General features: G+C 32.7%; 1 protein-coding gene across 1 annotated transcript in view; it reads left to right on the top strand.

The window, feature by feature from the left end:
• ME1 (malic enzyme 1) overlaps positions 1-25,358 on the top strand; it is a 238,082-nt gene that overhangs the window by 192,152 nt on the left and 20,572 nt on the right. Inside the window, 2 exon segments of the mRNA XM_031964580.1 lie at positions 7,037-7,134; positions 8,895-9,008. Coding sequence (XP_031820440.1) covers positions 7,037-7,134; positions 8,895-9,008 — 212 coding nt within the window.

Consider the following 25,358-nt stretch of genomic DNA (forward strand, 5'->3'; position numbering starts at 1 on the left):
CAGAAATTTTTGTAAATATGAAGAGAATAAAGTACAGCAAAAATTAATCACATCTCCAAAATATCTAACATTATATGCATTGTTCCACCCTGCCATGAGTGTAGAGGAGTTGGGGGAAATGTTTTCTTATATTTCCTTGAGGGAAGCTTGTTTATCTATAATTGCACAATATAATTTAAAATCATTTTCTGATTGTTGTTCTTGCCATTGATATTGTTATAGCCATTTTTATTTGATTTTCTAGCTCTATTTTGTTTCTTAAAAATTTTTACTTAATTTTTTCAATGAAGAAAAATATAATATTGATTATTTGACATGTAGGGGAAGGGTTGGGGGTAAAGGAGAAAGAAAAAAATTTGGAGTACAAAGTTTTGCAAGGATGAATGTTGGAAACTTTATGCATGTGTTTTGAAAATAAAAATCTTTATTAAAAATTAGAAAAATGTATTTTCTTTATTTGCTTTTAGAAGTTATCGTTGTATAAATTCTTTTCTTTACTCTGTTCACTGTTCTTTGCATCAGTTCATACAGGTCTTATAAATTTCTCTGAAATGATGACTTTTATTATTTCTTATAGCACAGTAGGATTCTATTACATTTATATATCATCATTGTTTAGCCATTTTCTTATTAATGGATACTGTTCTTAGTTTCCAGTTTTTTGCTAGCCCCAAAAAAGCTATTATGAATATTTTTGCATATGTAGTTTATTTCCTTCTTCCTATGATCATTTTTGGGTATACATCTAATAGTGGTACTGCTGGGTCAAATGATATTAGCAGTTCAGTCATTTGTGGGGCATAATTTCAGATTACTTTCCCAAATGGCTGATGTAATTCACAACTCTTTCTGTTCATAAATGTACCTATTTTTTTCTACAGCTTCTATCCTCCAGAATTTGCCATTTTCCTTTTTTTGTAAGCTTTCATATCTTTTATGGGATAAAACCTTGGAGTTAATTTTAATTTATATGTTTCTATTAGTGATGTGCAGTATATAGGGTTTATGGGTTTATTAGGGTTTATTTATGTTCTAAATAAGTTAATAATTTTCTCTGAAAACTGCTCCTTCATATCTTTAACTTTTTGTCACTTGGGAAATGGCTCTTTTTTTTTTTTTTTTTTTTTTTTTAATAAATTTGAATTTATAAATCTTTTAAATAAGATCTTTACTCGAGAAATTTGATACAAGTATTTTCCCAACATTACTTATTTCCCTTTTACTTCTAGCTATATCAGTTTTGTTTGTGCAAAAACTTGGATCATTTCTATCTTTTATTTATTTTTGTCTTTTATCACTCTTCTATCTGGAGATCCTCACTCCTCTAATTTGTTGATAATGTTACCTTTTATGTATAAGTCTCAGAGTCTTGCAATTTATCTTGGCATACACTGTGAAATGTGGGTGTATGCCTTGTTTTTTGCAAGGTTGCTTTATGCTTTTCTCAAAAATTTTTGTAGAATATTAAATTCTTTACCTAATATTTTGATTATTTGGGATTATCAAATACAAAGCTACCATTCAATTTAACTTTAAAAGAACTTAATTGTAAAGAGATACTTTGACTCATTTGTGACAATGAAATTACTAGTTAGGCCAGCTAGGTGGTGATACATAAAGCACCAGGTTTGCAGTCAGAAAATCTGAGTTCAAAGCAGGCTTCAGGCATTTACTAGCAGTATGACCCTAGGCAAGTCACTTAACTCTGTTTTGCCCGTTTTTCAGCTGTAAAATAAGATCACACTGAGGGAGAAAATGGCAAACCAGTGTCTTTGCTAAGAAAACTACATGGACAAGTCCATGGGTTATAAAGAGTCAGATACAAGGGAACAACTGAACAACAAAATCACTAATTTACTGAAATATTTGCTGCATTTTAATTACATAGATATATCATAAAATTTTTTTAAAATCAAAGATAGGATTTATCCATATGCATGTTCCTCTTTTGGTGGATTGTCTAGTAACAATCTTTAGTCTTAGTTAAGTCTAGAGATCAGGGTCTGCTAAAAGATCCTCTTCTTTCTATCTTTCCCACTTCCATATAATCTCTTTTTTGTTTGTATACTTTTGGTGGATAAAGAATTCACCATGCAAATATCCATCATCTTACAGGACTCTTTCATCAACAGTCCCCAGAATACTTGGAAATTTCCATGAAGAGGGCCTTCAGTTCCAGATCACAGTCAGTCTCATTGACTGACAGATGCTCAAAGATACCTAATTCTGTGAGATATCTTTATCAGTTTCTTCATCCTTTCTGACTGAAACTTCATTCTTGAGGCAAATTCAGGATACTTGTATTTAATCACAAACTACCACTGATAAATACTTGAATATACTGTCAGTCTCTGACATAATTTCTTTGCTTCTACATATCCTTATCATTATAATCATACTATCTCATAGACTACTCTTAAGGCCATTACTAATTTCCTTATGTTCATTAGCCCTCAACAGATATGGTCATAAGCTTACTTACTGATTACCATGATTAAGAGAATATCTTAGAAGGTAATTAACATTCAAGAGTAGTTGTATTTTCTTCCTTCCCAATCAAGTGAAGACTCATTTCCCCTTCAGAAATAATCCCCTTGTAGAAGTAGCAATTTTGAAGTTATGACTCACTAAAAAAGAGTCCTATTTGTTATAATACCTCATAATTGCATATACTTCTTGTTTGGGGGAAGAGTAACCCATCGTAATACAATTCACAAGGACTACTGTTACCCCTGTTTTATTGAGAAACATAGTAAAAATAGAGCTGTATAAAAATTAGATTTGATCCAGATTCATAGCTCAGTAATCTAGGAATTGTTTACTTTAAGAGTGACCTACCAAATGAAATATAAAAGACACCAACAATAGCTGCTAAGTTTTATTTCAAGCAGAAGCCATAAAGAGATGAAGCCATGTAATTATGTTCAAAGCAGTGGAACCATTCTGTGATGTGTTTAAATTAACATGCCAAAAATGGTGTAAGTATAAATGGTCACATGCTCAGTAAGCCAGAATTTCTTTAGAATAGTAAAGAAAAAGATTAGATGTTATTCTAGGTCAATTACATATGTGGGGGTGGAGTGTGTGTGTGTAAATAATATGCACACATTACACTCAAATAAATGATGCTTTGATCTCTTCAGTATGGACATTTTCTGCAGCAATTATGATTGTAACCCATACATACTTGCCAATACCTTTTAATTCTTATCAATGTATTCCTACCTCGATACCACAGGAATTTTACCACAGGAAGTCAACTTATTATATGAGGGGCTCCCTTCTCTTTCCTAATATCATGAGGATATCTTTGGATCATTCTAGCTATTCCTCATTCTCACATAAATAATTCATTTTCTCTTTTCCTCATATGTTCCTTTTTTTTTTTTTCCCCAGAAAGATTAGGCTCTTTTAATTAAAAATTTAGTGATATGGTTCTGACCCTTAGACCCAGGACAGAAATCTTATAAGGAATTTTTTTTAATAGCTTTTTATTTAGAAGTAATTTTATAACATTGACAATTGCCAAATCTTTTGTTACAGTTTTCCCCCTCCTTCTCCCCACTCCCTCCCCCAGATGTCAGGTTGACCAATACATGTTAAATTTGTTAAAGTATAAATTAAATACAAAATAAATATACATGTCCAAACAGTATTTTGCTGTATAAAAAGAGTCGGACTTTGAAATAGTGTACTATTAGCCTGTGAAGAAAATAAAAAATGCAGGTGGACAAAAATAGAGGGATTAGGAATTCTATGTAGTGGTTCTTGGTCATCTCCCAGAATTCTTTCCCTGGGTGTAATTGGTTCAATTCATTCCTGCTCCATTGGAACTAATTTGATTCATCTTATTGCTGAAGATGGCCAGGTCCATCAAAATTGATCATCATATAGTATTGTTATTGAAGTATATAATGATCTCCTGGTCCTGCTCATTTCACTCAGCATCAGTTCATGTAAGTCTCTCCAGGCCTTTCTGAAATCATCATGTTGGTCATTTCTTACAGAACAATAATATTCCATAATATTCATATACCACAATTTATTCAGCCATTCTCCAATTGATGGGCATCCACTCAGTTTCCAGCTTCTAGCTACTACAAACAGGGCTGCCACAAACATTCGTGCACATACAGGTCCCTTTCTCTTCTTTAGTATCTCTTTGGGGTATAAGCCCAGTAGAAACACTGCTGGATCAAAGGGTATGCATTGTTTGATAACTTTTTGGGCATAGTTCCAAATTGCTCTCCAGAATGGCTGGATGTATTCACAGTTCCACCAACAATATATCAGTGTTCAGTTTTCCCACATTCCCTCCAACATCCCGCATTATCTTTCCCTGTCATTCTAGCCAATCTCACTGGTGTGTAGTGGTATCTCAGAGTTGTCTTAACTTGCATTTCTCTCATTAATAATGACTTGGAGCATCTTTTCATATGGCTAGAAATAGTTTCAATTTCTTCATCTGAGAATTTTCTGTTCATATCCTTTGACCATTTATCAATTGGAGAATGGCTTGATTTCTTATAAATTAGAGTGAATTCTCTATATATTTTGGAAATGAGGCCTTTATCAGAACCTTTGACTATAAAAATGTTTTCCCAATTTATTGCTTCCCTTCTAATCTTGTCTGCCATATGTTCCTTCTTAATGACATCTTTGAAGCACCTTTGTTCTTGTTCATGGTAGCTTATTTTTTATATTGTGGCTAGCTCACACCAAACATCTCATCTCCATTGCCCTTTGAGTGATACTTATTTTTAATACTTTGGAGAACTCCATGAATTTTACATAAATATCATCCATGTAACAATACTGGTATAATTTTGGCATTAAAAATATTTTGATTCTGGGAGAAGTTTTGGATCAATAAAAGATCATTTGTAGTTTTTCAAAGACAGTCTATTCTGCTATCCTTTTTTAAATTGAGGGCCAATTCCTTATCCATTTGTGCAAACTTCTGATTGATAAACTTTATACTTTGCCATCCAATTGCATGCCATAAGCTAGGCAGTAAACATTTTTCATCTATTTCGTTTTTCTTGTGTATCTGCTTAGACCGAATTCTTGAATGGTTTCAGATATCTTCCAGGCTCTGAAATGTGTATTGGGTCTTTCTTTTAGCAAAATGTTATCCACTAACAGGAACATCTTGATTGTTACATCATATTGCATTCAGTGTTCATATGAGAAGTGATGAGGTCCTAAATGTTGTGGATGTATGAGCAGAGAGGATGGGACAGATTTGAAAGAATTTCAGTATCAGACAATTTTTCCTGCCACTAAGGGGGGAAATAATCAAACAAGATTTTCTTGTGTACTCTAGTACAAATCAGTGGCTGAAAAGTAGGATATAAAGATAATAACAAGGAATTTCACCTATAGGATGGGAATAGGTAAGCATTTCAAGTGAATAATGAATTCACCTGTAGTCAAGATCAGGACCTGTATATGATTGGGAAAGGAAAAAAGTGGTTTGTATAATTACACTTTAGATGGCAGCAAGGAAAATTATCAATGTTGATAATCATAAAAAAGGAAAAGAAAAAACATGATCTACATAAAAATGCTAATTATAAGCTACAACAACTTAATTACTACTATCTGTAAGCATATTATTACTATAATAATTATATGTTGTCAAATTGTACATTTTCTTGGATTACATTACTAAACTCTTATTATAATATTAGCTTTCAAAATTTATGTAGTATATGTGCAAGTTAAAACTTTAAAATTGGAAGAAACAGTTTCCAATAATACATAACTGAACATCATTTTATAGATTCAGTTCTTTCTAGGTCATTAATGACCTTATTATTCTAAATTCCATGTCTTTATATCCTCATATATATTCTTAGTCCTCTTCATGTCATTTAAACTAGATTATGCCCTTTTTCTTGAGACCTTTTCCTTTCCATGCTTCTATGAAACTTCTTTATGTTATGACTTTAATTATCAAACAGTATGCTAGACATTGTAGTTTGTAGTAAACATGCTTAAAAATAAATTCACCATCTTTCCCCTGAACATACCCTTTTCCCCATCTTCTTTATTTCTCTTAATATACAATTATCCATAGGCCACCCAGACTTTTAATGAAATCTTCTCTTTATCTCTTTTTAAGTCTACTTATGCAGTCATTTGCCAAATTCCAATTGTTTCTGCTTCCATGGTGGTTCTCCAGTTCACATAAAAAACTTTTTTTTAGTGAAATTGGAGAGTAGTCGGCATTGCTGTTCATATTCATACAGATACATATACACACATGCACCCCTTTAGTTTTCATCTTAAGCAAACCATAAATGCCAATCCTCTCAAACTTAGGATAACATTCATGATATCTTGAACTCTGGAAAAGAAAGCATCTCATCTACAGGTGGCTGACAATGGATTTATTGCCTTAGACTGATTGACACTGGATTAAAAACCATTCAAATAAATATCTCAAGTTATAATTACTATACTACGTAATGTACTGTGTGTTGCTTCAAATATGACCTTGAATTCTTCTCAAAAGAGGGGTTCTTAACTTTGTATCATAGACCCTTTGACAGCCCTGTGAAATCTATAGGACCCCTTCTTAGAATGTTTTTAAAAGCATAAAATAAAATACTTAATATTGCAAAGGAAACCAATTACATTGAAATGAAATTTTTTTTCAAACAAAAAATTTTTAAACAAGTTCAGAGAGCCCACATTAGGAACTTCTGCCCTACAGTCTGTAACCTCTTAGGAATGAGAAATAGGGAAGCCCTTATCCACTAGGATTGTATATTAGAGAATCTATTTTAAACCTTCAGACCTTATGTTTATTGTATTGTTTATCTATTTTCAAAGGTTGTTTTATCTTTTTTTAGAGTATTTCAAAAAAAAGTAATTTTAGACCATCATTTGAAAATATTGAGAAAGGTTGGAACCCAGAAACTTTGAAGGCTCTCTAAACTTGTGTGATTTTTTAATTCTAAGTAACAAAGAATGTCAGCTTAGTAACGGGCAAATTACCATTTGAACACTGTTCAATTATCTGTTACAGGAACAGCATCTGTTGCAGTTGCGGGTCTCCTTGCAGCTCTGCGCATTACTAAGAACAACCTGTCTGATCACACAATTCTATTCCAAGGAGCTGGAGAGGTACTTCAGTAAAATTACTTTTGTGTCATTTTAATAATTAATAATATGTCTGAGGTATTTTGACAGATTTGTAGTAGATTTTGCTATGTCTTTCCTCAAGAATACATAAGATAAGTGACATACCTACTTATTTTCACAGGAAAAGCAACATCACTTCTCCATTTAAATTTTATTCACACAATGATTTTAAAAAAAAATTTCTACCCCTTGAATATGTATGAAGACCTTTGAAGAAACATATAGTTAAAATATTAAATCATCCAAAACAGTTTTCTCAAAATAACTTTAAAATTCTAATGAAAAAGAGGAGTCTAGGGTTTCCCAGTATATTCTTAATATTCATAGGCAAAAAACATCCTAAATTGTTGGCAGGACATAGCCATTAAGTCAAAATTATTCACTGTTTTGCTATCTTTCTGTGCAATTTGAGCATCTAAGAAAGGAAACACTAGACTCCAGTAATTGTCCACCCCCAGACAGAATTAACACATTAACTGAATTTGAACTTCTAGTAGGCAAATTGCCAAAATATGTTTAGAATTATCAAATATAAAATGGTATGGGAATAGAGAAATGCTTTGTGGCTTGTGTTTTGGTTTTTTTTTAAAGCTATTTTAGAGTAAAAAGATGGATCCTGTTGGATAGAGAAATGAATGTATTATATGGGCATTTAAAACCATGTTAGCTTCTTTGTGGAACTTTTAAAGGAGACTTATCATTTTTAAAAAATATGTTTTTATGGGTGCATGAAGCTAGAATTTTAATTAAAAATAAAGTATTGGCATACAGAATGTAAAAACTAAGATGTCCCTTGGTTTACTTTGGGGAAATCATCAATTTATTGCATATTAATGTTGAAGCACAAGAAAGGTCAGAGATGAAATGACTATTTGCTGAGGTTTAATTTCTTTACCACATCTTAAATGAATATTTATATACAGCATTTAAGTTTGGTAATTCTATTCTCCAAGTTTCTAAAGGATTGTGGTAAATGGAAAAGGTCAATTTGGGATAGTCAGAAACCACCAAAAAAGTGGTTCATAGTAGAAAATATTTTAAAATTGGGCTATTCTTTAATTTTGAGGGGGTTTAAAATATCATAAATTTTATGATATTTCATAAAATTTGCTAAATAGAAATAGAAAAGTTTAGTTTTTGCTTTATTGAAAATTTCATTTTGAACTCATCCACCTTAAGAAATCTTATAAATAAACTTTAGGAATATAGTACCTTTATCTATTAGCTCTTTTATATTTCTACCTAATTTTGTTGGTTTGCAGTGAAGTGATCGTAACCTACTTCTAACTATCTTTGCCCACATCAAGGAATCTAACCTTAATATTTAGGACGTGTAATTTCATGGCCTTGATAGCACTGTGTAAGATTTTATTAGCTTTATTTGAACATATTCTTTCAATCCAGTCTTGATTAAATTGTGAGAAACACTTAAGCTCAGTAAAATGAGTGATTCACTATTACATTTTGTTTTGTAGAGTAAAACTGTTAGAAAACTTGTAATTTGTAAAGAGAAAGACCAAATACTGGGTTTTTTTTTTGAATATTCAATAAGGGAAAAATGAATATTCACCCCATATTGAGAAGTAAAAATATGTAACTTATTAGATGAATCTTTTCTTTGCTCCTTTAATTATTAAGCCAGAACAGTATAAATTATAACTTTAAATAAGATTCTACAAGGTAAAAGCTTTAAAAAAATTTTTTTGTTTTTATAGTCTTTGTTTATTATAAATCTTCCTTAGGCTGCCCTGGGGATAGCAAACCTTATTATTATGGCCATGGAAAAAGAAGGGCTATCCAAGGAGAATGCCATTGAAAAGATATGGTTGGTTGACTCAAAAGGCTTAATAGTTAAGGTAAGTCATTATTTCTATTAACTATAATAAAAAGTGTATTAACCAAATTGGATGATCTTTTAAAGAAAAAAAAAAGAAAAATGATTTTTTTTTTTTCTCTGCAGTCATACAAAACATATTTCAACATTAGTCATATTGTGGAAGAAAACAGATTCACACAAACCCCCCCCCCCCCCACCCCAAGAAAAAAAAGAAAAGGAAAAAAAAAAGAATGTTTTCAAAAGTATTCTTCAATTTGCATTCAGATTCCATGAATTCTTTCTCTGGAAATGGATAGTATTTTTTTTTTTAAGTTCTTCAGAATTGTCTTAAATCATTGTTTTGCTGAAAATAGCTGCCTTTCACAGTTGATCTTTTATACAATTTTGCAGTTAACTAGATATACTATTCTTGTAGTCCTGCTCACTTTACTTTTCATTAGTTCATAGAAGTTTTTCTAAAAACCTCCTACTCATCATTTCATATAATAGCTCAGTAGTATTCCATCGCAATCACATACCATATCTTAGTCAGCCATTTGCCAATTTATGGGCTCACCTTTAATTTTCAATTCTTTACCACCACTCGTTTTGTGCATATAAGTCCTTTTTCATTTTTGTTTTTTATTTCTATGAGATACAGGTTTAATAGTGGTACTGCTAAGTCAAAAGATATGCTTGGTTTTATAGTCCTTTGGTCATAGTTCCAAATTTCTGAATAAAATGGTTGAATCGGATTACAATTCTACCAACAATGCATTAGTGTCTCAACTTCCTCATACTCTCTTCAACACTTTCCTCATACTCTCTTCAACATTTTCTTTTTTTGTCATATTACTGTCATATTTGTCAGTCTGATTACTAAAGGGTAATTCTTTATGGTTGTTATAATTTGCATTTCTGTGATCAGTAGTGAGTATTAATTTTTCATATTGCTATAGAATAGCTTTGATTACTTTGTCTGAAAACTGCCCTGTGATATTCCTGGGAGTTTTTATTTTTAGGTCTCTTTCAGGAGGTATATTATTTCAATTTCTGTTTTACCCTTTGGCTCTAGGATATCAGGGCAATTTTTCTTGGTAACTTGAAAGGTGATCTCTGGGGGATTTTTTTGATCATGGCTTTCAGTTCCAATAATTCTTAAATCTCTTCTGAATCTATCTCCCAGATCAGTTGTTTTTCCAATGAGATATTTTACAATTTCTTCTATTTTTTCTTTCTTTTAATTTAATTTAATTTTATTTTATTGCTTCTTGATAATTAATGGAATTATTAACTTTCACTTGTACAAATATTTTTGTTTGTAGTAGTTGTTGCTGTGATGCAATCAGGGTTAAGTGGCTTGCCTAGGGTCACACAGCTAGTAAAGGTCAAGTGTGTGAAGTTGGATTTGAACTCAAGTCCTCCTGACTCCAAGACCAGTGCCCTATCCACTGTGCCATGTAGCTGCCGCTTTCAATTCTAATCTTTAAAGAATTATTTTCTCATTGAGCTTTTGTACCTCCTTTTCCATTTGGCAGTTTTGATTTTAAAGAGTTATTTTCTTCAGCCTTGAATTTTTTGTGCCTCTTTTTACCATTTGACTTGTTCAGTTTTTTAAATGTTTGATGGCTCTCTTCTCCTTCACCTTTCTAGTATTTTTTGTGCCTCCTTTACAAAACTGTTTTCTTTTTTTGTTTTGTTTTGTTTGTTTTTTATTTTGGTTGGCTCCTTTTTCATGATTTCCTTACATCACTGTCATTTCTTTTCCCAGTTTTTCCTCAGCCTCTCTTATATGACATTTTAAGTTCTTTTTGACCTCTTCTAGGAATTCTTTTGGGGCCGAAGACTATTCACATTTCTCCTTGAGAGTTTGGATATAGCAGTTTTGACTTTTATCTTCTCAGTTTATGTTTTGATCTTCTGTGTAATCATAGTAACTTTCTATGGTCAGGATTTTTATTGTTGTTGTTGTTTGTTCATTTTCCAGCCTATTTCTTGACTTTTAGTTTTATATTAAAAGTTGGAGTGCAGGGGACCCTGTCTCAAGCTTCAGGTTTTTTTGTATAGCTGTTTTCAGAACCAGTCCTTAGGCTTTGTAAGTTTAAAAAAAAAAAAAAAAAAAACGTGTACACACACACACATATATTTATTTATAATTATAAAATTTATACAAAGAAAATATGAAATAATTTTAGAGTATTATTGATGAGTAGCAGGTTAAAAGGATTAGGGAAAGTCTCTGGTAGGAAATATACATGAGCAGAGCATGGAAGGAAGCTGGGAATCTCAAAAGGCAGTTGGGGAGGAGAAAAAGTGTTGTAATCTTGCAAGGATAAAATGTAATGTTGAATAGAGACAAGCAAGTGGAGCAGTTTCCTTGAAACAAAAGTTGGATAATGGGAAGTAATATGAAATAAATCTTGAAAGACAGGTTGGAACCAGATAGTGAAGAGCTTTTAAATGGCAAACAGTTATTTATATTCATATCTTAGTGACAGTAGGGAGCCTGTGAAGCTTTATGAGCAAGGAAATTAGGTGATCTGACCTATATTTTAGGAATATTGATTGAAGAGGAGTTGGTCCTATAGGTATTGGTCATATGGGTGTTTGTCATATGGGTGAAAAAAAAAGAGCCACAAGAAGTATTACAGAAGTAAGAACTAACAAAACTTAGTAATTTTTTGGAAAAGAGAGGAAAGGTATAAAGTAGAAGATGACTTCTCTTCTGTGAATCTGGATGACTGGAAAGATGGTTGTGCTCTCAACTCAAATAAGAGGTTAGGAAGATGTTGGTTTAGGGGAAAAGATAGTGAAGAATATAAAATATCTAAAGATTAAAGAGATTATTTTAGCTATGGGACTGTGTGTGTGTGTGTGTGTGTGTGTGTGTGTGTGTGTGTTGAATTGAACTATATTACAAAAATAAATAAATTTAACATCTTAAGCAGTTACGGTTTATGTTGACCTAATAAACTGATGACCTAAATTCCTTGGTCTACAGTATTATCTATGGTAGTTATAACCATGCAACTGCTGGTAAACTTCACCGCTCACTCTTACCTCATTTCTTTAACTTGGCAACATAAAGAATTATGTATGCTCTATGTGCCAAGATTAAGTTTTATGTGTGTGTGTGTGTGTATTTAAAGGTCTAATATAGTTTATGAGGTATTTTGTATAAAAGAAACATGAGAACTGAATTAATTTTATTTTTCACTAATTTTATTAGAATTCATTTTGAAGGGTTAACAAATTTTAATTAAACTAATGGTCTGTTTTTTTTCTTTTAAATTTGCATTATTATTTTGTAGTTATCCTAATATTATTTAAATAGACATATTTATAACTATCTTCTGAGGCATGGCTGTTAATAATTGTTTTACTTGTAAAGGAATTTAATATAATAGAAAAATCAAGAGTATCAAGCTTTAGGCTTTTTATTTGTCTTTCTCCTGTATTTCATAGCTAGGAATCCTTGATATCAAAATATAAAAGTTACTATTAGAAATATCATATTGCAACCTGAGTTCATTTAACTGAATTATATAATCACCAAATTATATGCTTAGTATGCTTTTTGTTTTCTATCACAAGCATTCTACCATCTGTATTTCTGTCATATTTATATTTCATAGCCAATATTTACAATGAAAACAGTCTCACTAGACAGAACATCAGGATTAGAAATAATTCAGTAGCATCAAAAATTAAAAGTAAATTGAAACCTATAAGATTTGTTGAGAAGTGTCTTCACAGTTCTATCTCCATGAATTTTATCTTCATAAGAGTTTTTGATGAAAAATGAAGTCATTACTTGATGAAAACTACTCAGAATATCCTTAGTGGATTAAAAGTATATTGGAAAGTAGAGATGAGTTGAGGAAATTATAAAATGTCAGTAAAACTTGAATTTAAAGTAATTTCAGAAAAGATATAGAAAGCTACAAAACCAGAGGAAACATTCTATTAAGTATGTTTTGACATTAATAAACTAAATTAATTCTATGTTATGATCAAAATGTACAACAAAATGAAATTGCTCTTACTGTGGTCATATTTTAAGTTGCCATTTTATGTGTGTGTGTTGTGTGTGTGTGTGTGTGTGTGTGTGTGTATGCATGTATGTATATGTATGGCATGGTTGACATTTTACTTAGTCGATGGAGCTATATTTATCATAAATCATTCCTTTGCTAAGTTTAATAACATAGTTTGCTTTTTGATAGAAATAAAGGTAAAAGAATTTGATTCTTCTAAAGATATCAGTAACTAAAAATGCAAAATCAAGGATATCAAAAATTTATTAATTTGACTTTTAGCCATTTAAAATGTTAATTTTTCGTCAGCTACGTAACATTTTATGATATTTATCCTCAACTGAACAAGATGGATTTGTAAAGCTGATGTTTCAGAAGTTATTAATTTTGGGTGCTATGTCTGCAATTTATGTCTGTCATCATTTGAATAGTAGTATGTGATTGTTGAAGTTTATTTCCCCCGTTCCTACAAATATATAACTCTATATAACAAAATTCCTTGAAAGTGTTTACACATTATCTATTCATAAATTAGATATGAATAGATAATTCAAATTATCTATTTGACATTTTGGAATATCAAATTGTGTGCAAAAAAAATGATAGACCATGAAGAAAAAGATTTATAAAAATATATCTACCATTCTTTTATGGACATGAATTTTACATAGTGTTTTTGTTTGTGGAATTATTTCATATATATTAGTTCATTTGGTTCCAACAGTAGCCCCATAAAAAATGTAAACATCATTAACATAATTTTACAGATGAGGAAATTGAGAGCCATTACTTGTGTGAAATGGTAGAAAGAATGTACTAAAATTGGAATCAAAAGGCATTTATTTCTCATGTGATCTTGGGCAAGTCTGTTCTCTGAGTCTCAGTTTCATCTCCTTGATAATTCCTATCTCTAAAGCTATAAAATAATGAGCACTTTTTTATTTCATGTTCAGTGCTGTTTATACTAAACCATAATTTTTTGTATTTTCAAAGAGAGGAGGCATTAATATTCCTTCTAAAAATTTCCAATGAACTTTAGAGCATTCTTCCAAGCATATTTTTTGATCAAGGGGAAACTATTTTATTCCATATGGCTTTTCTGCTCTATGCAGCTTGGCATAAGACATGTCTTAAATAGCAGTTACATGATTTCATTAGCTCTGATACAGCTCTATGGTAGACACATTGAGTTAGATTCCTTCTCCACATGATGGTGGCTGAGACCTAGCTGGTACAGTTTAAAAAACATTTGTTCAGTACCTACTATGTTTTATGCTCTGTATTAAGAACTAAGGGAAAATGGTATATCTCTACCCTTAGAGAGTTTGGATTTTCAAATAATTTGCACTCCCTATATTCACTTAGCTTTCTGAGAACTCCCAACTTACTTTTTCTTTGTTAGTTAAGAAAACATAGAATAATAGTTTGAGAGAGTGAACATAGGAATATTTCTTAGGATGGAAAAGACCTATGCAAGTTTGTAGGCAAAGGGGAAGAACCAATACAGAAAAACTGGAAATGAGAGAAAGGGAAAGAATGATGTTTTGAGGAATATAACCACAAGAATAATTCCCTTTTATATAATGATTTAAAGTTTATAAAACACTTCACAGTAATTGTGAAAGACTGGTTTTTTGAGTATTGCTATATCCTTTCCTGCTAAAAGGGGTTATAACTTTTATTTCCATAGCACACATTTTACAACATGAAGAGAATATCAATCTTAAACTAGAATAGACATTTCCTTTACATGCTCAGATATATCCCACCTAAAAAAACCCTCATACCATTCTCTAAAGTGATCATCTTTTATTTCTCCTCCATTTCACTGACAAAATCCTACAATTATGCACACTCCTTTTTCACCACCCACTCACTTTTTATCCCCTTAAAATTTGGCTTCTGGCCCCAAATGAAATTTTTCTCTAAGATTATCAGGGATCTTACAAAACTTACAAAATCTGATGACCCTGTTTAAAATACTAATCCAGCTTCACCTCTTTGTATCATTTGACTACATTGTCAGCCACTTTTTATATACCTTTTCCCTTTTGTAATAGTACTCTCTTGATTCTCTTCTTACCTGTCTGACTGCACATTCTCTTTTTTGTTTATTTATCACCTATCTTCTCCCACCTAGAGTGATCCTATGCATTCCTCTTGTTTAAATTTCTTTTTGAAGATGACTCCCAAAAATACATATCCACTCCAAATCTTTCACTAGAATTTAAGCCTCAGTTACCTGCTAAACTACCTGCTGACTACTTCTACATCTGTTTATCATTAGTACAGCCAATCTGACTTGTCCATGACAAAATTCATCATCATTACTGCTTCTATATCTCCTCTCAGCTAAATTTCTATATTTCTGTTTAGAGTATCATGATCTATGCTTCTTTTCTTTTTCACCATACACACCCAACTGACTGTCAAATATTATCGATTCTACTTCAGTATTTCTTGGAATTTGTCCCTCTGAATACCTACTACTACAGTTCTTTCCTGGATTATTTTAAGAGCCTCCTAATTTCTACCCCTTCTCTGCAATACCTCCTTTACATAGATGCCAAATTAATGTTCCTAAAACATAGTTTTGATTTTTTAATTGCCTTGTACAATAGCAGAATCATAAAAATTGAGTTATAAGGGAACTTAGTAGCCATCTAGATCAATCAACATCCATGTAGTAAATAATAACCCTGGTGAATGTTTCTCTCGTCTTTATTGGAAGTTTTCCATTAAAGTAGTTCATTCCAGTTTTTTACATTACTCTCCTTGGTAGAAAGTTTTTCCTCACATGAAGTTTATAATTGCCTCTTTGTATCTTTCACCCATTGTTCTTACTTCTTCCTTCTGATGTCAGGGAAAAGTCTAATTTCCTATCCAGTTGTCAGCCCTTATGCTTCAAGCAGCTATTATGTTTATTCTTTCATGGGAGTCTTTTTACTGAATATACCCACTTCTTTCAGCCACTCTTTGTACTGCGTGAACTCAAGTTCTTTCAGCATCTTGTTTGCCCTAGAGACTGTTATCACTGTTTTTTCTAAATCTGGTACTCAGAGTAAATAGCTGTGATCATACCCAGCAAACAAAATACAATGGATGTATCCCTTTTCATGGAAAAAATACCTCTCAAAGCAGTGCAAAATTTCATTGAATTTTTTGGCTAACATATCACTCAACTCACGTTTGGCTTATAATTGAATCACCCCCAGATCTGTTTCAAACAAATTATTGTAACTATAGCCTTCCTTTCTTAGATTTGTAAAATCCATTTTTAATGTTAAGAGTAAGATTTTTCATTTATCCCTATTAAGTTCAATCTAGTTCAGTGTGGTTCATTGTCAAACTCTTTTAAATGCTGTCTGTCACTTATCCAAATTTGATAAGGATGCCATTAATATTTTTGTCCAAGTAATTGATTTAAAATGTTAATGTACAAGAAAAAAAAAGGTGATTTATTTTTACTCCTACAAATTCTACTCTTCAAAAATGAAAAAAAATATAGTCAGACATTATGAATTTAAGACAAAAATTTGTGAAAGAAGACTTCTTGTCCTAAAACAAAATATATTAGTAATGAGTTAGAAATTATTAGTTATTATTACCCACCCATGGCTTTAAAGGGCCCTTGTCTATGTTTGGATCAAAAGTACTGCCCCCAGTTTCCCTCTTCCCCAATGCCCACACATGAACACATGCAAAAGACCATGCATGCATGCCAGATCCCCATGTATCTTTATCTTCAGGAGTACATGAGTCAGGGAGAAGGATGGGGTCAGGAACAAGTTCTGGGAGTCAACAGTAGGACTGAGAGTCATAGTCCCTACCCCACCCCCATCATGACTTGTTGTTTTAGACTCTGAGCTGGACCAATTCATTGTTTCCCTGTCCATCCAAGAGGGTCAACTGCAAATCTCAGATAGTTGAGGGGACAAGAAGCTCAGGGTTCTCTTCCTTTTCAATCTCCCTGACGCTGAGTCGATCAACAATCCAGAATACATCCGTCAGTAGCTAGGGACATTCTGAAGGTCTTATAAATGGACAATCTGTTGATGGACCTGGAGAAGTTTCGCTTAAAGACAGCTATCTTAAAATGTTTGAAAAATTGTCATGAGCCTCTAAACACTATCACAAGACTTTGAATAGTTTTTATACTTGCCACCAAAATTCTTAGTTTTAAGGGACAAGCAAATAAATCATTCAACCTAATTACATCTAAAACAAAGAAACCATGAAAATCCAGAATAGGAAAAAAGTTAAGTAATCATTAACAATAACAAAAGTAGAATTTCTGTAGTACTTTAAAGTTTGTAAAACACTACATATGTTTTATCTTGTTTGATACAACTTTTTTGATACAACAACTCTGAGAAATAGGTACTATTATTTCTCCCCATTTTTACAAATAAGGAAACTGAGGCTGACACAAGTTAAGTGATCTGCCGTGGGTATCTGAGGGTTAAATAAATAAAATTCTAACATAGTTAGTATTTTAAAGATCTAAGAAGAAGGAAAGTGTCTTCAAATGTATAACAAAAGAATCCAAGTAAAATCTCAGAAATAAATTTTTCATGGTGAAGATAGGAAATGGAGGAGGGAAAACTATGGCCATAATCAATCAATAAAAAACAACTAGGTTACAAATAAAATTGTGAGTTTTAAGTGTAGAAAAAATTCATGATGCTTTAAAAAAAAAAATGATTGCACAATGAAGATAACTTTGAGGTACCACTACACACCTCTCAGATTGGCTAAGATGACAGGAAAAGATGATAAATGTTAGAGGCGATATGGAAAAACTGGGACATTAATACATTGTTGGTGGAGTTGTGAACTTCTGAAACCATTCTGGAGAGCAAGGAACTATTTCCAAAGGGTTACAAAACTGCATAACCTTTGATCCAGCAGGGACTCTACTGGATCTATATCCCAAAGAGATCATAAAAAAGAAAATATGCAGAAGTGTTTGCAGCAGTCCTTTTTGTAATGGCAAGGAATTAGAAAGAAACTGAGTGGAAACTGGAAACACTTTGAGAATGGCTGAATAAGTTATGGTATATGAATGTTATGGAATATTACTGTGCTGTAAAAAATGACCAGCAGGATGATTTCAGAAAAGCCTGGAGAGACTTACATGAACTGATGCCAAGTGATTTCACTTAGCAGAACCAGGAGATCATTGTGCATGGAAACAATAAGATTATATGATGATCAATTCTGATGGACATGGCTCTTTTCAGCAGAGAGATGATTGAGGCCAGTTTCAATGATCTTGTGATGAAAAGAACTATCTACACCCAGAGACAGGACTGTGGGGACTGAGGGTGGACCACAACACAGCATTTTCAGCATTTTTGTTGTTTGCTTGCTTTTATTTTCTTTCTCTTTTTTTTTCCTTTTTGATCTTATTTTTCTTGTGCAACATGATAAATGTGGAACTATGTATAGAATGTTTAACATATATTTGATTACTTGCTGTATAGGGGAGGGAGGATAGAGGAAGGGAGGGGGGAAAATGGAACACAAGGTTTGACAAGGTTGAATGTTGAAAATGATTTCTGCATGCATTTGAAACAAAAAGCTCTTTAAAAAATAAACTAAATTAAAAATAAGTAAATAAATGCACAACCTGTAGAGTCCAAAATCAGAAATGATTCTGTAATGACAAACTTTATAAATAAGACTGTCAAAGTGATCAAATTACGAGTTTTACAACAAATAAAACTGAGAACAATTTGGGGAAAAGATATAGAAAAGGGATTATCTTCTTTCTGTGCCCTAGTTATTGACAAATAGAACCACTCAGTGAATGCTCATATCACCATTTGATGATTATTAGCCTTATTTCCATTTTTTCAGTTTTCTTCAGTCATCACTTAGATTCAAATGGGCATCAGTCTATGGATGATTTATATATCTTACTAGATGTGAAGTCTTCAGATCAACTTTTTAGCCTTTATCAGTTTTAGGATTCAAGAGATGACAGCAGTGATACTGAAATTAATAGAGTAGATTATTTGTGAAAAATATTATTTTTCTTGACCTATTCTTTCAACGCCAACCTTTCTTCTTGTACTTTTTTCTTTTGCACTGTGGTATGGAACTTCCACAAATGATCATTTCCTAGAGAATACCACTTAATTTTGACTTTTTTTCTTTTCTTTTTTCTTTTTTTTCTTTTACTGAGGCAGTTGCAGTTAAGTGACTTGCCCAGGGTTACACAGCTAGGAAGTGTTAAGTGTCTGAGGCTAGATTTGAGATCCTCCTGACTTCAGGGCTAGTGCTCTGTCTACTGCACCACTTCGCTGCCCTGAAATTAGTTTTCTGATTTGAATCTCATTACATGTAGATAGGAGGAGGAAACAGAAGTAACTAGCAATTTTTAAAACACATAACTTGCCTGCCATCATATCTTCTGTAGTCAGAAGAAACAGAACAATTTGAGAGAACTCTACCTGTTTGGATTATTATGTCTGTTACCATCTTCAGAAGAGAGGTTCAAATACATAAATGATTTAGTGTTTGTCAAATTCAATTGAAAAGTATCAGTGAAACTTGTCTTTCCACATGGATTATTTTAATAATGTTTTTTTCTGTTGCCCTAGATAGATTGGTAGTTTATAACAAATTTGTGACCTATCTTTAAAACTTGCAGAGAAATTCTAATACTGGCTTGTGAGTAGAATAAGGCACTTTTTCTTGTGGTTATACAGATTGATAGTGGAGATTATTATTCCCATATTGGCTTGCTTTTCATTACTTATCAATAGTAATTCAGAATGTTCACTCTATATTGGATCAGGAGCATCTTCATCTACAACAACTACATGTTTAGTTAGGGCTTAATTTGTATACTCATAGTTCTGTATAGGACTATAAAGAATTTCAAGCCACAGTCATTTTCTTCCTTGTACACCCATGATGGAGAATATGAATTTTTAAAAAAGGCTAACAAGTCAAAACTGTCATCATTTCATTTCAGAAGGCCAAGGGCTGAAAATCATTACTTTCCTAGCTGCTGTAGGGTTCCCACAGGGAAATGTCCATGTCATCAAACCACAAACTCATTTGGCATTTCCAGAAGTTTGAGACCTATGGGAGAATAATGATGGAGAGCCAGAGTGATCATGAATTGCATATTCCATCCTTTTGTAAAAATGGCCCAGAATCACTTCTGTACAAATCAGTTTTTAGAGAAATTGTGTCATTCTAGTGAGTAGGTCAAATAACTGAAGACTGGAAATGGCATTTGGCCTGTGTTTTCAAGACTTTCCTTCCTGGAGTTTGTTCTTAGACCTTTTGTAAAATAGCTAAGTGAACATTAGGGTTATAATAATTATCAGATAAAATGTAAAATCATACTTTTCATAAAAATCATTTTAGGAAAAAAATAAGGTAAAGGCAATTTTCAAATAGGAGAAAGATCAACTATATTGAGTTTTCTTCTTAATTATGTAACTAATGGAACAATTTTTGAATCTCAATATTCTCATTTGTAAATCTGTCATGTACACACGTACTATAAGATTTCAACTAATATTGCTCTCCTGGATAATTTTAGGTCTTTGTATTTGTGGTTAAAATATTTAAGTAAAAAAGATTCGATGAATGTACATATTTTATTTTTTACTTTTTTTCTCTTTATTTCAGGTCACTGTGTTAGTATATGATGTTATATGATAAGTCAAAAAATTTTGAAAAGCATTATATAATTGCTTTAATGTTTTTAGAAGCTGGAATGCCATCTTTTTTGATTTGAAACAGTTTTCTCCGGAGTTTGGTTCAGAATGACTTGAAACCACATTTTTGGGTTAAAGATCAGAGTGATACTTTAGCACATAAACATCATTATGCCATTTCACACTTAGGGTATTGATTGTTGTAAAATTGATGAAAGTACTCAGTCTTCCATAAAACTGAAAGAGTTAAACTCTGTAACAAATGCCTTACTGTTTAGAATAGATACAATTCCTAAGATCCATGCTTAACATCAAATGGCAAGAAAAGATTGTTAAAAATGAGTTCTTGGAAAGATGCAATTCTCCTTTCTCTGAATTTCTATATTTGTTTATATTTTCTTTTGCCCCTGTCTGCCATATAATAGCAGTTTTTTGAATGAGTACCACTTCTTGACATTTATTAGTGTTGACTTTTCCTCTTATTTTGTTATTTAAACCGTCATGATTCATTACTTGGGGAAATGGAGAAAAATTTGAGTGATAATTTAATATTTTAAAAATCAAGCATAGATTTTCCTCCAAACTGTAAAATAACACCTCAAATCGAATTATAGCGTGGCATAGCCAACAAAAGATCAGGATAAGAGTTTTTCCAGCTTAACACAATTTAAAAAATCAGGAGAGGGCTATGACTCTGGGGTAGGGACTGACCCTGAAGCCCACATGAGAACAATGTCAGCTTGGGGCATTGGAGCAGCGATAACTTCAGGAGCTTGCTCTCACTTTCAACAGACAGTAAGGGGATATGGCAACTGGTCAGAAAGAGATTACAGTGGATCCCTGTATTTTGAGCTGACACTGAACAACGGATTGGGTGCTATGTGGTAATTATTGCTTATAACTTCTGCTGGTCCATAGTTTCAAGATGGAATGTTTGTAGTCCCAAAGGACCATTGCTTTCCATCCCAAAGGAGTAAGGAACTAAGGAACAGCATCCTTTGCAGTCCTAAGGGAACAGGGGCTTGAAGAACAGTCATACTTGTGGCTGCAGGGGACCCGAGGCCCTTTGGAGTAAGTACAAGATCTCAGATAAAGACAGCAATGGCCATGCCTCTCACTGATCAACACCCTGAAAATATTTCCAAAACTTTGAAACTCCCAGAAGATCTGAAAATAGCAGCGAAGGGGAAAGCCTAATGTTTGAGACACCCTCAAGAACAGAGTCCAACTCAAGCATAAAGTTCAAAGTCAAGTAATAGGTTGGGGAAAATAAGCAAACAAGCAAAAAAAGAAACCAGTCATCAAAAGCTACTATCATGACAGAGAAGATCAAGACACAAAACTCAGAATATGACAACAGTGTCAAAAGAATGACACGCAAAGCCTCCAAGAAAAATGTGAATTAGACACAATCTCAAAAAGAATTCTAAGAAAAACTAAAAAACTTATTTTCAAAATCAAATGAGTGGAAGAGGAAAAATTTGGAAAAGAAATGAGAGTGATGCAAGAAAATTATGAAAAGACAATAGCTTGGTAAACACATACACACACACACGGAAAATAACAAAATTGGCCATATGGTTTTTTAAAAAAAAGACACAAAATTTTACTGATGAAAATAATTTGTTAAAATGAAGAATTTGGCAAATATAAAAAGAAGTCAAAAAGTTCACTGAAAAAAAGAATTTCTTAAAAATTAAAATTGGTCAACTGGAATCTAATGACTCCATAAGACATCCAGAAAAAAACAAACAAATAATTTTTGAAAATAGAAGTGTAATGCTAGAGAAACTGAGACAAGGTAGAGATTAGAGAGTTTTTAATAATTTATTTGAAAGGGAGAGATTGTGTTGGGGGCATGTTGCCTCCAGGGCTGATGTCCAAAGCATCCAGCAGCGAATGTGTGCTTCCCATGAAGTATACATACACATGTGGCTCCAAGCTACCAGAAGGTAGACTGAAGCAGGAGCGGAGTCAAGAGTACTGAGAGTGAGGATGGACTATCAGTCTGGTTCTGACAGGGTCAGGGGGGGAGAGGGAGTAGGATCATAAATTCTTGATGACTTAGCCAGGAAGTTTGAACTCCCCCTTATCTTGAGTTTACACATTTACAATTAGAATAACTAATCCTGAGTTATATTAGTCCTAATGAACCAAATGGGGTTTGCAACTAAGGGGATTGAGGCAGAACAATTAAGGGAAACTGAGGCAGAACAGTCAAAGGAAGTATGAAATCTCACATTGGACAAAACAGCTGACAGAGATAAATTAAAGAATTATTGGATTGTCCAAAAGCCATGATCACAGAACAAACAACATTGTATTTCAAGAAATTATCAAGGAAACCACCCCTATATCCTAAAACCAGAAGGTAGAAGTAAAATTTAAAGAGATCTCAAAATGAAATAGGGTTTTTATCAAATTCAAGAGCTCCCAGGTTAAAGAGAAGCTACTCCAAACAGCCAAAAAAAAAATCATTTAAATACTTCAGGATTGCAGTTCAGGGTACCTAAAATTTAGCAGCTTACCATGTTAAAGGAGCAGAGGCTTCAAATATAGTCTGGAATGCAAAGGAATTAAGATTACCCAGCGAAACTTAGCATAATTCTCCAAAGTTGGGAAATTGGTATAGAACACTTACAAGCATTCCTGATAAAATTTGGCTTTCAAAAAAAAATTAAAAGAAGCATGAAAGAGAAATCATAAAAGTTTAAAAAATTAAACTATTTACATTCTTGTATGGGAAGGTGTCATGAAACTATTAAGAATTTTATCATTGATAAAGGCCTCATTTCCAAAATATATAGAGAATTAACTCTAATTTATAAAAAATCAAGCCATTCTCCAATTGAAAAATGGTCAAAGGATATGAACAGACAATTCTCAGATGAAGAAATTGAAACTATTTCTAGTCATATGAAAAGATGCTCCAAGTCATTATTAATCAGAGAAATGCAAATTAAGACAACTCTAAGATACCTACTACACACCTGTCAGATTGGCTAAGATGACAGGAAAAAATAATGATGATTGTTGAGGGGATGTGGGAAAACTGGGACATTGATTCATTGTTGGTGGAGTTGTGAACTAATCCAACCATTTTGGAGAGTAGTTTGAACTATGCTCAAAAAGTTATCAAACTGTGCATACCCTTTGATCCAGCAGTGTTACTACTGGATTATATCCCAAAGAGATTATAAAGAAGGGAAAGGGACCTGTATGTGCACGAATGTTTGTGGCAGCCCTTTGTAGTGGCTAGAAACTGGAAACTGAATGGATGTCCATCAGTTGGAGAATGGCTGAATAAATTGTGGTATATGAAAATTATGGAATATTACTGTTCTGTAAGAAATGACCAACAGGATGATTTCAGAAAGGCCTGGAGAGACTTACACGAACTGATGCTGAGTGAAATGAGCAGGACCAGGAGATCATTATATACTTCAACAACAATACTAGATGATGACCAGTTCTGATGGATCAGGCCATCCCTCAGCAACAAGATCAACCAAATCATTTCTAATGGAGCAGTAATGAACTGAACCAGCTATACCCAGAAAAAGAACTCTGGGAGATGACTAAAACCATTACATTGAATTCCCTAATCCTATATTTATGCACACCTGCATTTTTGATTTCCTTCACAAGCTAATTGTACAATAATTCAGAGTCTGATTCTTTTGTACAGCAAAATAATGTTTTGGTCATGTATACTTATTATGTATCTAAGTTATATTTTAATATATTTAACATCTACTGGTCATCCTGCCATTTAGGGAGGGGTGGAGGGTAAGAGGTGAAAATTGGAACAAGAGGTTTGGCAATTGTTAATGCTGTAAAGTTACCCATGTATATATCCTGTAAATAAAAGGCTATTAAATTAAAAAAAAAAAAAAAAAAAAAAAAGAATTTTATCATTATTAGAGCAGTTAGAAGAAGTCCACAGAGATATGAGAGTGAGTCTTTTATGTTGGGAAAATCAAGAAAAAGGGAAAAAGGAGGAAGGAAGAAATTGGGAGAAGGAGGGAAAAGGAAAAAATGGGGAAGATCATGTCACATGAAAGGCATGGAAGGAAGAATTTTATAAGAGGGGAAAATGGGGCCAGGGGAATCGTGAACCATCCCTCTTTATCTGAATTGGTTCTAAGAAAAAAGAATTTGCATTCACAGTACATTCTATTGACTATAGAACTCTATCTTACCCATCAAATAGTAGTAGGGGAAGAAGAATAAGAGAAATGGGGGGGATGATAAAAGGGAAGGCCAATTTAAGGAAACAGTGGTCAGAAACAAAAGACTTTTGAGAGAGATAAGAGTAAAAAGGAGAGATAAATAGAAGAAAGTAAAACAAGAAATACATAATATTCATAACTATGAATGTGAATGGGATGTATTTCCCCCCCCAAAGCAGAAACAGCAGAATTAATTAGAAATCAGAATTCAACAATAAGTTGTTTTCCAGATACTTGAAACAGAAACACCCACAGTTAAAATGAGAGACTGAAGAAGAATGCTATTATGCCAAAGTAAAAATGGCAAGAGTAGCAATCAATGATCTTATCAAAGCAAAAGCAAAAACAGACCTAATTAAGAGATAAGTTGGGAAACCTTGTCTTCCTACAGGTACCATAGACAATGATGTAATATCAACTCAATGCGTGTGTGTGTGTG

This window comes from Sarcophilus harrisii, chromosome 4 (assembly GCF_902635505.1).
Source record: "Sarcophilus harrisii chromosome 4, mSarHar1.11, whole genome shotgun sequence".
NCBI lineage: Eukaryota > Metazoa > Chordata > Mammalia > Dasyuromorphia > Dasyuridae > Sarcophilus > Sarcophilus harrisii.